Below are 12,120 nucleotides of genomic sequence, written 5' to 3' on the forward strand. Positions count from 1 at the left end.
TCCGTTTCATTATACTGGCCCTTATTTAATTGCTGCGTTGACCCGTATTAAATGCTCTTAAGAGTATTTATACATGAAAGCAGGACTTGCATCACATGTCTGCAGCTGATAACGAATGTGTGAAAATGTGCATCCAATCTCTAGAAATGTTTACAGTTTGTAAACATGTATTTCTTATCTGTGTATTTCAGACCTGGTGCCTCCCTGATTAAACCCTGACTGAGCACGTGTCCTGACTAACAATCCAGAACCATGACGGCCATCCACGCACCTCGGGACAAGTAAGAGAATCGTTTTCTATTTTTAGTTTCAGGACGTGCAAAATGACATTTGGAAAGAATCCATTCAATAAACTTTCTTACATTGTTTGTTGATATTTAGTTTGAAGTACGCTAACGTAAACTTCCTCTTGTCTCTTCCCCAGATACAATGCCGTATGGATTATTTTCTTCATCCTGGGCTTGGGAACCCTCTTACCCTGGAACTTCTTCATGACAGCAACAATGGTAAGCTAAGTAACATTTTAGGATAACTACATTATTTGGAATGTGAGGATTATTGCTGTTAAATTTAGTTAATCTTAAAATCAATGACAGATGCAGGGAAAGAAAAGAGCCCTGTTGGTGGACTTGTGGTTAGTTAATTAAAAGGTCTGGTTCCTCTTAGAGGAATGTCACCAACTAAAAGAAATCCCAAGATTGTTTGTTTACCTCTTCTTTAAAACCACCTGGTTTCACTCAGGGTGGCTGACCTGACTCCATCCAGGTGGATTATCCAGCTGTGCTTAAGCCTCTCTAATCCCGAGCCATTCTTTTTGACCTCTTAAGGGGTTAACTTCTTAAAATATGGAATTTCACTGTTATTATACTGGACCCACCCTGAGGGCGTATTTCTGTCTAAGCTAAAATTTCTTATTTGTTTTGTTAAAAAGGATCACATTTATAGACTGCCACTTCAGCCTATATGTTCCATATCTTAAACATGACTTTAATTGATGCTTCATTTAAGCACCAAAATATTCCCATGTTTCATTGAATTGACTCATTTTTCTTAACCTCACTCCTAAAGTTGTCCCATTATTATTCATTTTCTGGCTGTTTTTTTTATGTCTTGATTGGAAAATTTTTGTCAAGTGCTGTTTCTCATGTTTATTTACACCCTTAACACTATACATAGGTGGAACGAAAATGTATTAATGAAAGCCTCCCTTAGTTGACGATTTTGGATATATATATATATCTCATAGAATATTAGTAAATATTGTCTGTTGTTTTCCTTATAGCTCATAACCTACATGCTACATATGAATTTATTTTTTCATCTTCTTCTTAAGTACTTCACCAGTAGGCTGAAGGACTCCCCTTCTACAGACCTTTCCTCCAATCAGACGTTAAACAGGACCTTGGAGACTGGGGACACGCGCAATGTGCTGGAGGCAAAGTTTAACAACGTGATGACACTCTGTGCCATGGTGCCCCTGCTCATTTTCACCTGCCTCAACTCCTTTATTCACCAGAGGTATCCGACCTGCCCCACACAGCCATATCCACACATTCTGAAAAAAAAAAATGGTAGTTTTATGACAGAGATAAATCTTGTGGCACAAAAGCTTAAAATCCAAGATTTAGCTTATTGAGGCAAATTCTGCACTGTCACTTCCCCGCTCTTTCTTTCTCTCCTTCTCACTCCCCTTCTCACCCCATGCCGCTCAGGTAACATGATCCTTAATGTGAATGTTTGCCTGTATGATGCCTCCAGGATGTTTGCTTTAATTAGAGTAGCATTTGAGAGATCTCTATGGTTGACTCTTATCACGGCTAACTCTTCCCATGCACATACACACCCAGGAATGCTATTTATGTTTTCAACTCCCTCCACATCTACTTTTTAATTTTCCATCCTCCCCTTCAATTTTGTTCCTTTACTCCTGCTCCCATCCTGGATACATTCCCTTTACTTCTGCAGAGCCTTTTTTAAGTTCAAAAGTGTTCTTGAACAGAAGAAAAGGAGGATGTTGGGTGCTCATGGTGGCAATGAGGTAGACTCCAGGTGAAAGCCAGGTGCTCTGGAAGATAAACAATTGACCTTATGGGAGGAAGGCCACCAGGCTATCTTCAGGCACAAGATAGAGACCAGGATAAAAAAAAGCCTTTAACGAATGAGGGTACATATAAAAACCAGCATGGGAAAGATGCCCCTTTTCTCATTTTTTTAACATGATCCTTGTCATTAAGCGAGTGTGCCTGAAGATAGCCAGGTGGCTCCCTTTTTTTTTTAAACAACCCACTCTATTTCTTCTTTATTCAACCTTGTGTTGAAAGGACCTCAACTTAACCCTTTTGTCATCACATCAGAAAATGTTAGTTTTTACTTCTGCTCAACAATGAATCATAACACTCTCCTACATACTGCAGTCCTCATTTCCTGTTGGATTAAAGAGAATCCTGCTGTTCACTTCCTGCTTTTGTTTTCTTTCAACACTTCTCATTTTTATGAAGAATATAGAAGTAGTTTAGTTATACATTTGAAAAATAACTGTTTTTTTATACTTTAACACAAGATTTATTTCATGACTTATTATACATTTAATCAGTGATTAATGTTTTGAATTTATTCCTTAAGTGTCCTGAATCATTGTGGCTGATGTTCTCCACAGTTGGCTTTAGTTGGTTGTGTTGAAAACTGCCTCGTGCAGTATTCTCTAATGTTATTTCACTTTGTGTGACTCAGGATTCCACAGAAACTGCGGATCTCTGGCAGCCTGACGGTCATCCTGGTTGTTTTCCTGTTGACAGCTGTGCTTGTCAAGGTCAACGTGGCCCCACTGGCCTTCTTTACCCTCACCATGATCAAAATCGTCTGCATCAATTGTGAGTTTGAGTAAATACTTTTTTATAAAACTGCAAAGAAAGTCTCTGTCTACTCAAAAAACAAAAGTGTCAGAAAAAAGTAATGTGAAATGAAAAGACAATAATATTTTAGGGAAACAAAGTGCAGTGAACCAGCCCACCCAGATCACAAGTATTAGAGTTTGGGTGTTTATTTGATAATTGAACTCTTCAGTCTCATGCTGTTCATGTAAGTTTAGATTCTCCTCATATGAGTGAGGTTATTTTGATGCGTTTAGCTCTTAAGAGAAGTCATGAATCTGTCGAGTCAACAAGATTACAGGAAGAACAGGAAGATTACTCAGGAGCTGTCCTTTTGGTTTCTAGTAGCAGTGACCTTCTCCTCAAACAAATACTTTAGTTGAAGAGTTTGGAATTTTACAAGTAAACTTTCAAAAGCTCGCTGCATCAGACTTTTCATACTTGTCATCGTTTGTATTGACGAATTTTTGCAATGAATGTTGCAAAATACTGACTGAAGTCCTTATTTGGATTAGAAGGTCAGGACAGGTATTTCTCTGATAACAACAAAACCACATTTTTACAGATTGTTTGCAATTAAGAGGATGAAAAAATCTTACAGAAATGTCTTATTTTGTCTCTGTTGTTTCCTTTGTCTCAGAATCCCTCAAACTGTGGCTCTAAGACAGTAGACCAAGTGATATCAATGATGTTAGACTGAATATGAGAGAAACCTGTGTATAATGTAACACAATCCACAGCCTCTGGGATGACATAAAGTTAAATCAAAACCTGGAGGTCATGCAGGTAGCTTTTAATGTACCGCCGTTGTATTTGAATGTATTCACTGAAGGATCTTATTTCCATTTTGAACTCATACAAATGATTATTTCCACGTGTTTTCCTCTTTGATCCTCTTCTGCATCCCCTGTGTTTGGAAAATCTTTCACTCTCTCTCTAGCGCCACACTGAGCTTCAGAACACAGTGTGTAATCCCACAGTGAGTGTTTATTTACAATGACTCACTCAGCAGCAGGGAAAAGCTCACCCCCTTTTTATCGCCGTTGGGCCAGCCCTGACCCCCAAGTCATCCTGTGGAACAGCCTCATGAGTGTTTGATTTAGAGAGGAGGGTGTCCTGACCTTGATGCTTTCATAGCTCCATGGCCGCACATTCCTCTCATTGGACACATGTTCACAGATTCCTGCAGCTAATGAAGTTTCAAAGTTGATGTACAGATGCTTGTAATCGATCCAAGTGTTGCAAGTTTTTATAAAAAAGCCTTTCAGGCTACAAGCTGTGTAAATTCAGATAAAGACAGTTATTATATAACAGGAATGTAAAACCCTGCCATTTACAAAAATGTTCTCTGCTGCATCTTTTTCTGTTGGCATTTTTTTCTTCTTCTGTGTCAGTGACTTTTCAAAGTGTAGTTATTCTCAAACATCCTTGTCTTGTTCTCACCCTCCCCAGCGTTCGGGGCGATTCTTCAGGGCAGTCTGTTCGGGCTAGCAGGGATTCTGCCTGCCTCCTACACCACACCCATCATGAGCGGACAGGGGCTGGCCGGCACCTTCGCTGCTTTCTCCATGATCTGTGCACTGGCCTGTATGTCAAACCACAAGTACACTACTTCTAAATGTGGACAAACAGGTGGTGGATAAAGCACCTGAAGATGTGCTGATGCTACTAAGATTGACATTTTTGTCCCAGCCCATATCTTCCATCCATTTTTTTTTTCAAGATAACCTAGTTAAACCTTTTAGCCAATGACTTCATTTCCTTAAGAATTATACTTCTTGAATGTTCATTTAAAGAAGATGCTTTCTTAAAGGAACAGAAATGTTCTGAAAGCTGAGCCCACAAGAAAAACGATTGCATTCATTGAACACTTATAGAAGTCTCAATACCCACTGATGATTTTCTGTGTGTCTGTAGCTGGATCAGCCCTGCAGGACAGCGCTTTTGGTTACTTCATCACAGCCTGTGTTGTTATCCTGTTGGCCATAATGTCCTACATCATTCTGCCCAGAATGGTAAGAGCTTGTATTCTCTTTAACCCAAGCAATTTTTAGGGAAATTGTTTTATTTATTTTTGTCCAAATTCTGTTTAATGACAGAAACACAACCTCCAATGAGAACTGACTCCATCTCTGCCCTGTTTTTTAAAATACATTTTTACGTTATGTATTATTTGTTTATTTCAACAGGAGTTTTTCCAGTACTACATGGAGAGCAATGTACCCAGACCCTCTGCTGACGAGGAGAACAAGATGGACTTGCTCAGGAAAGGTACAAACAGTACACTTATAGAATTTTTAATATCTCATCAACTGAATGACCGAATCCTGTATTATTATATCGATTGACTTTGTGTCAGCCATGTCTCCATCTTAGCCTCTTTCTCACGGTCCGAAGTTTTCCTTCTTAACCACAAAATGACCATGGAAACCAAGGCCACTGTGTTTGTCGCAGTTTGTGTTATGGTGACAATGGAAACACTATATAATTAAAAAGCTCGTATGTATAAACAGCCGCTCCAAAGTGGAGTAAAGGTCCGAACTCAGTGTCACATGTGATTAAAAAAAGAGAAACAGCTGTTTGTGTGTATGTTTGTTACTCAGATAGTGCTGCAGAGAAGAGACCTGTGGTGAGTCTGACGGACGAGGAGCTCAAACCCAGCGTGTCTGTGTTCAACATCTTCAAACAGGTGAACTGACTTCAGCACTTTGTAAGAAATAAACAATAATGAAATAAGCCAAAAGTCCTCACAGCTTTATTTGAGCTATGAATAAATGGTTAAAGAAGCTGACCTGACACAGCATCGTTCACCTGTATGCACCACATTGAACTGCTCACATAATGTTGATTCTATTGGTCTTGTGCTCTCTAATCAGATCTGGGTGATGGCTCTATCCGTGTGCTTCATCTTCACTGTCACCATCGGTACTTTCCCAGCAGTCACAGTCGAGGTCAAGACAACAGTAGCCAACGGAGGCCCCTGGGGTGAGTCCCACACAATTTTAGAAACAAAATCTTTGTTTGTTTCACAACATGAAGATATCAGGCTGGGAAGATTTGAAACTCCTAACCCCGGACAGAGTACCTTCTGTTGTTAAGGAAACAGAGTTTCTAGACAATTGAAAAAAGTTACAACTAATTTCTCTGTTTGCTGTCAGAAGTAAAACTGTCAGGCGCCTGGATAGCTCACCTGGAAGAACATGTGCCTCACGTTCTGCTCGCTGCAGTGGGCTGGTCGGATTCTGAACGCTTTGTGTCATCCCCTTTTTCTATTCCAAATATTTCTCGTCTTTTGAGCTGTGGAAATCAACTAAAAGGAAAATACAAAAGTGTTGAAAGGATGGATTTATATTTTACTGTAGTGTGGACTTATCCTCGGCCTTTGCCTTCACTGCAGCCTTGTATGAGTTACACATGTGATCCTTTAAGCACATTCAGTGTGTCGTACAGTGTCTAGTAAAAAACAGCTCAGCTCTTCCTGAACTCTAAATGTTGACTCTTTGGATCAGGATACATGAAGACATCTCATTACAAGACAAACTTCAAGGCATTCTCTGTTTAACAGTTAAAAAGCCTCTTTGTCACAACACTGCTACAAAGCCCTTTAAACAATCAGCCTTCGTCATTAAGTCTTTGTCTTAACTCCATAACAAGTTCCTAGGAGTTTTTTATTTAACACATTCATTCTACTTACAGGACTATTCCACTGGAAATCTGTCTCTTTAAGTGCACTCTTTGCTTGGATGGATATTCAATTGTTAACATCTTGTTTGATTTTTCTCTCACTTCAGAAATGTACTTCATCCCTGTGTCATGTTTCCTCCTCTTTAACACGATGGACTGGGCTGGCAGGAGTCTGACGGCCTTCTGTATGTGGGTCAGTAGAAACTATTTTAACCACCAGACTCAGTGCTTCTAACTTTCTCTGAAGGTTTGGGCTTCTCTTTTAGGTTCATAGACAGCTGATTTACTTGAAAGGCACAGCCAGCTCTTTGCAGGTTCAGTGGATCTCTTCAGGGGAAACTTAAAAATGATGGTGATGTTGTTGGTGGTGCTTTCAGGTCTTTTGAGAAGCAGGACAGCCTCAATATCTGCAAATTACGAGAGAGTCGTTTTCAAAATGTACCAGTTTGTTGTAACTACAATGATTAATGGTTAATGGTTAGTAGTTCTATCAATAATTCCATTCATCAATCTATTAACATCCATCTCTCTACACAAACACTAGCTTTGTAAATTCCATTTGAAATAACTTATGGTGATGTTTAAAGAGATCTGCTGTTCTCTAGAAGTGCTTTTGATGATAAACACATGTTGACACTTATGAAAGCCTTTAGTTGTGTAAATGTTGACACATGGTGAAACCGGAGTCATAAGTGGAATGGTGGGGAAATTTTTGACACTTAAAGTTTGAAAGGGAAGATAATGAGGCATGTTTTGTTGCTGAAATCAGACTTCGGTGGTGAGTGGAGTGTTTTCTTTGTTACTGCTGTGACTGATAAAATGGTTTTGGTATCTTAATGGTTTTTGGTATCTTAAACGCACATCTGGCTAAAAGATGACTGGATATATTTTATTGGACTGTTGCCTGGGGCCCGTTTAAGTTTGAGTGACCTCCCCTTCTGAAACAGAAAACCCAGAGTTTCCCTCATTTCAGGGTTAACGGACTCAGTGGTTGCACAAAACCTGTTTACTGAAACGGGCCCCTGGAAAACAACAACATTGACAAGCTGCTTCAATGCTCTGCTATTTAGAGGAAATGATGAAATTGAATTCTTTTCAAACAGAACAGTAAGTTAGCCGTGTACTCTAACTGAAGAGAACTGCAGTCAGCTGCTCTGGGACATGTGAATTTATTTATCATTATTTGGCAACAATAAGAGGGTCATATGCAGGTTTCCTCTGAGGGGCTTTGAGAGGTCATGTTTTTTTATTGGACTAAACTTTGATTTAAAACCACATGTACAACATTTAATATCAAAACTAGTGTAAGAGGTTTTTTTATGGGCAGAGAAACTAAAACATTGTAAAAGAAAATAAGAAATGTAGAATATTGTTTAAAGATGTCAGCATGCTTTTCCCCTACATTTCTTTTAAGCGGAGACAAACATCAGATACAAATATTTTGCAAACATAATTTATGGTACAAGATTTAACTTATTGTTGATGAATATTTCGATTATTATTTTTTTCTGTAGCAGGTCAGAAAAAAATTAGCATCACTTATTCCTCGAGTTCAAGGCGATGCCTTCACTCCTTTTTTTTGTCAGGCCAGCTGTCGAAAACCACAAAATCCATTCATTCTTGTTTTAGAAAGGTAAATGATAAAATCCTGACAAGTGGTAGAATAAAAGCAAAGAACTTGATCCATTTTTCTTGGTAACTTGATAAATAATTCTAGTTTTAAATTGTATCATACCACAGCTGCAGACTGTTTTTTTATAATGTAATCTCTCTATATATAATATATGCATGGTGTTGGTGTTTTGAGTCTCCTGTCGGTCGCTGTAGTTCATGCTTTGCTTCTCTCTCTGCAGCCCGGTAAAGACAGCCTCTTGCTACCTGTGTTTGTGGCTCTGCGGGTCTTCTTCATCCCCCTCTTCATGCTGTGTAACGTCCAGCCTCGTCACTATCTCCCCGTGCTGTTCTCTCACGACGCCTGGTACATCATCTTCATGATCTTCTTCTCCTTTTCCAACGGATACCTGGCCAGTCTCTGCATGTGCTTTGGACCAAAGTAAGAACAACACACACATCGTGATTACACAGAGTTTATATTTAAACATAAACAATCCTGATGAACTTTGTCCCTCTGCTCTCTCCGTACAGGAAGGTGTCACAGCATGAGGCAGAGACGGCGGGGGCCATCATGGCCTTCTTCTTGTCCCTGGGCTTAGCTCTGGGTGCTGCTGTGTCATTTGCTTTCCGTGCCATGATCTAAGCTCTTCATTAGACCACCTCACCATCCAACACTCCCGGTCCTCACCCTGTTCAGGAGAGTACGCGGCAGACGAGGGGAACAGTATTCTTAAGTGTACAGTAGAGACTTGTCTCAACCACCTCAACGACAGTAGAAGCTGAGATATGTTACTGAATTTTATTTAGTTTTAATTTGAGCAGTGTGTGAACGTGTGCTGTTCCTCATGTTTCCAAACGATGCCATTGATCCCAACACACATCATGAGCTCAAACAGTTCTTATAAAGATGACATGAACACAGCATCCCAGAGCCTCATTAATAAAAAAAAAGTTATTCTGCACCCAATAACCTGGAAATGTTAAAACATCAACATTTTCACAAGTCATAAGTTTAGTTCACTTTGTTTCATATTCTTAATATCATAATTACATGACATATTTTTTTTATAAATGAGGCTCTTCAACTCTTTTGTTTTGTTTGTCATGATTAACCAGTAATACTATTACTGTATTATTTGTACAAAAAACTATTTGTAAACTATGTTACTAGCTATTACACTTTTACAGTACATGTTTACACATCGAATCTCAAACATCACTCTGGACTGTGTGCTGATCAAGCCAAAAACAAAAAGACAACATGGGGAAAAGATGAACTTTGACAGAAGTGATGACCCATCAGCCGCTTTGCTCCCTTGCTCTACTTTCACCATGGACTCTGATCTCTTGTGTTTCTGTGTGTGTGTGTACGCGTATGTGTGTGTGTGCACAAGTTTTCCTCTAACAAACTATCGAGTTCTAATAAATGTAAGGACGAACGGAAGCTTGAAGACGAGGTTCAAATTGATGATCTGGGCCATTTCCAGCTGAATAATAATTGTTTTAGCGTGTGTGTTGTTTAGATTAACGTGTAACAGTGTGGCTTTCTTCATTTACAGTTTGATTTACTAAATAGAACCAGAGGTCACATTTTCTGCTTGGAGTTCAGCCCACGTGTTTTCTTTTGTTTTGTTTTTTACTGTTACTGTGTCTTCCTGAAGAGAATCAGCATGATGTATTTTTTAATGCAGAAAAAGAGAAAAATATGCAACTGTCTTGTGACTGGAAATGTGCCATGAGGAGCGAGACTTTTAAGTTCTTACTGTGACATTTCTCATTTAACGTGGACTCTGGAAGATCATTTTTATACTGAATATAGTTTGTAGTATGTTTTTCAAACTTTACCATGTGGCTCTCGCGGAGTTATTTTTGTTATAAAATTGGGGGTTGTTTATAGGCCCTCTCTCTATCAGTGTTATATTTGAATTGCTTTGCAGTCTTGTGGCCTTCCTTTCCACAGTATCCTTTCCACAGTATTATTCATAACAATGGCGGTTTACAGCCAAACATCACGTTTTAATGCAAAAGTTGGTTTGTTATAAATGTGTTGGCATGGACATTTAAAATGTTACATTTATTACAGCTATAAACAGCTCTGTGATCAAATAAAACTGTGTATTTTTTAAGAATGTGGCTCCCTCTGCTGGTCATATTTAGTTACACAACGATCTAATAATGACAACTATTGGTTCCTTTTTTAAATTTTGTTACACAAACATACTCAGGCTTCCTAAAACGCTCTGGGAATATTGTAGGTCAAAGTGAATGAATTAGTGTCATTGAATTGTAATAGTTCAGAAATGCCTCTACAGCATGTTGAAGAAATGCAGCCTTTCCTCCTCTTCTCGCTGACCTTTGTGAAACAAGGGCACTGATTGAGAAACTAACTGCACAGAGAAAGCTACTTTTCAGTACTCACTAATGTAAGAATCAAACCATTGTGAAGCTTGGAGACCGCCCAAGTAATAAACATTTTTAAGATTTCCCATGACCCCATGTAACTGATTAAACTCAGTTCAGAAAAGCTCATGTTTTCCCACTGAGATGAAATGTCCAATACAGTGACCTCAACTTTCATAAACATGGAGAAAAAACAGCACTTAAAAAACAACTGGATGTTTTCTGCACTTGGGGAGGCATTGGCAAGAAAATGAAAAAATAAGAAATACAATTGATTTCGTAGTTGTGATGGCTACTTTTTAATGTGCGAAGTTTCTCAGTCATCAAGGTCATGGTAAGCTTGACCCAAAGACAACTGGGCTTAGTTGAAGATCTTGGAGACATTTCACCTCTCCTCCAAAAGGCTTCATCGCAATGTTTTCTCTGTTCTCTGAAGCCTTCAGATCAAGCTGCAATTTGATGGCTAACTTGTTTAATTATTCTTACACATCCAACAGCTCTGGAGCAACATTATCATTCAGTTGTTGTCCTCTGTCTTCCTCCACTGGTCAAAGAAACATTCTCTATTGGCTCTAGTTTGGTTAAACTCCTGGGCCTTCATGAGCATTTGGTGGCATGTTGGGAGCATAAATATGATAAAGAGAAGCGAAGGCTAAACCAAAACAGATAAAAGGAGGGTCAGAAATATATATATATATATATATATATTTTTCAGCTCAGGTGATCATTCTTTGTAGGTTTACAAGGTTATGAAAGAGAGTGAAATTAAAACTGATGGTTCTATACGACTTCCAAAAGAGAACCAGACCTTCAGAGACTAGACTTTTTATATCTCTAGATCATTTTAATATCTGAAACCCCTGCAGCTAAGTAGGAGTTAGACAAAGTAAAAAAGTGCAGAAATCGCCTTTCTCAGCAGAGTCACAGTGATATGTTTGACTGTTAAATGACAGCAGGATTAGATTTTTTTTATTTTAAACTCCACATGAACAGGACCAGATTACTAAAGAGGGAACAGGTACAGCTTTGTCCAGAAGTGTCGTCAACATTGATATAAACCCAAAGTTCTTCAGAGGTTGAAGGAGCAGAATACAATGGAAGACTATTTATTCACAACAGTACATTAATAGTTTATTTGAGATAAGATCATTTTAATTATTAAGGAACCCTTAACACTTTGATGAAAGTCTCAGGATTCTTATAATTGTTTTAAGATCAGTATTAGCACATTCCTTCAGTTCAACTTTCTTAACTATCATTTTTATTTGACTTTATGTGAAGTGAACACATCACTTAGAACGCCTTGTTACTATTCTCTTATATTTCATAGCTTCATCAAGCACTTTTAAGGTAATTTAATACTTATTAAATGCATAATGTATGCTTCATTAAGCTTTTCTGAAAAGGCTTCACACTGTTAATGTTTCTAATAATAATACTAAGATGTGCATCTCAAAATGTTCAAGGAGACATTTTACAATCTTTGTTGGTAGAAGAAAGAGAAACTTTTAGACTCTTTATTCAAAGAAATCCTCACAAGAGACACAAAAAA

The 12,120-nt window shown here is 38.4% G+C and overlaps 1 protein-coding gene across 3 annotated transcripts in view; it reads left to right on the forward strand.

Moving 5' to 3' along the window:
- Window positions 1-10,297, forward strand: part of LOC109990822 (equilibrative nucleoside transporter 1) — a 34,233-nt gene extending 23,936 nt beyond the window's left edge. For all 3 annotated transcript variants that reach the window (XM_020643058.3, XM_020643060.3, XM_020643059.3), the window contains exons 2-13: window positions 192-281; window positions 425-506; window positions 1,334-1,518; window positions 2,731-2,870; window positions 4,323-4,457; window positions 4,788-4,885; window positions 5,060-5,141; window positions 5,474-5,559; window positions 5,747-5,855; window positions 6,662-6,747; window positions 8,408-8,607; window positions 8,700-10,297. In XM_020643058.3, coding sequence (XP_020498714.1) covers window positions 253-281; window positions 425-506; window positions 1,334-1,518; window positions 2,731-2,870; window positions 4,323-4,457; window positions 4,788-4,885; window positions 5,060-5,141; window positions 5,474-5,559; window positions 5,747-5,855; window positions 6,662-6,747; window positions 8,408-8,607; window positions 8,700-8,811 — 1,344 coding nt within the window. In that variant the 5' untranslated portion in view covers window positions 192-252 and the 3' untranslated portion in view covers window positions 8,812-10,297. The remainder of the gene's footprint in view (window positions 1-191; window positions 282-424; window positions 507-1,333; window positions 1,519-2,730; window positions 2,871-4,322; window positions 4,458-4,787; window positions 4,886-5,059; window positions 5,142-5,473; window positions 5,560-5,746; window positions 5,856-6,661; window positions 6,748-8,407; window positions 8,608-8,699) is intronic.
- The last annotated feature ends 1,823 nt before the right edge of the window (window positions 10,298-12,120 follow it).

The sequence above is a fragment of the Labrus bergylta genome, chromosome 10 (assembly GCF_963930695.1).
Source record: "Labrus bergylta chromosome 10, fLabBer1.1, whole genome shotgun sequence".
In the NCBI taxonomy this organism is placed as follows: Eukaryota; Metazoa; Chordata; class Actinopteri; order Labriformes; family Labridae; genus Labrus; species Labrus bergylta.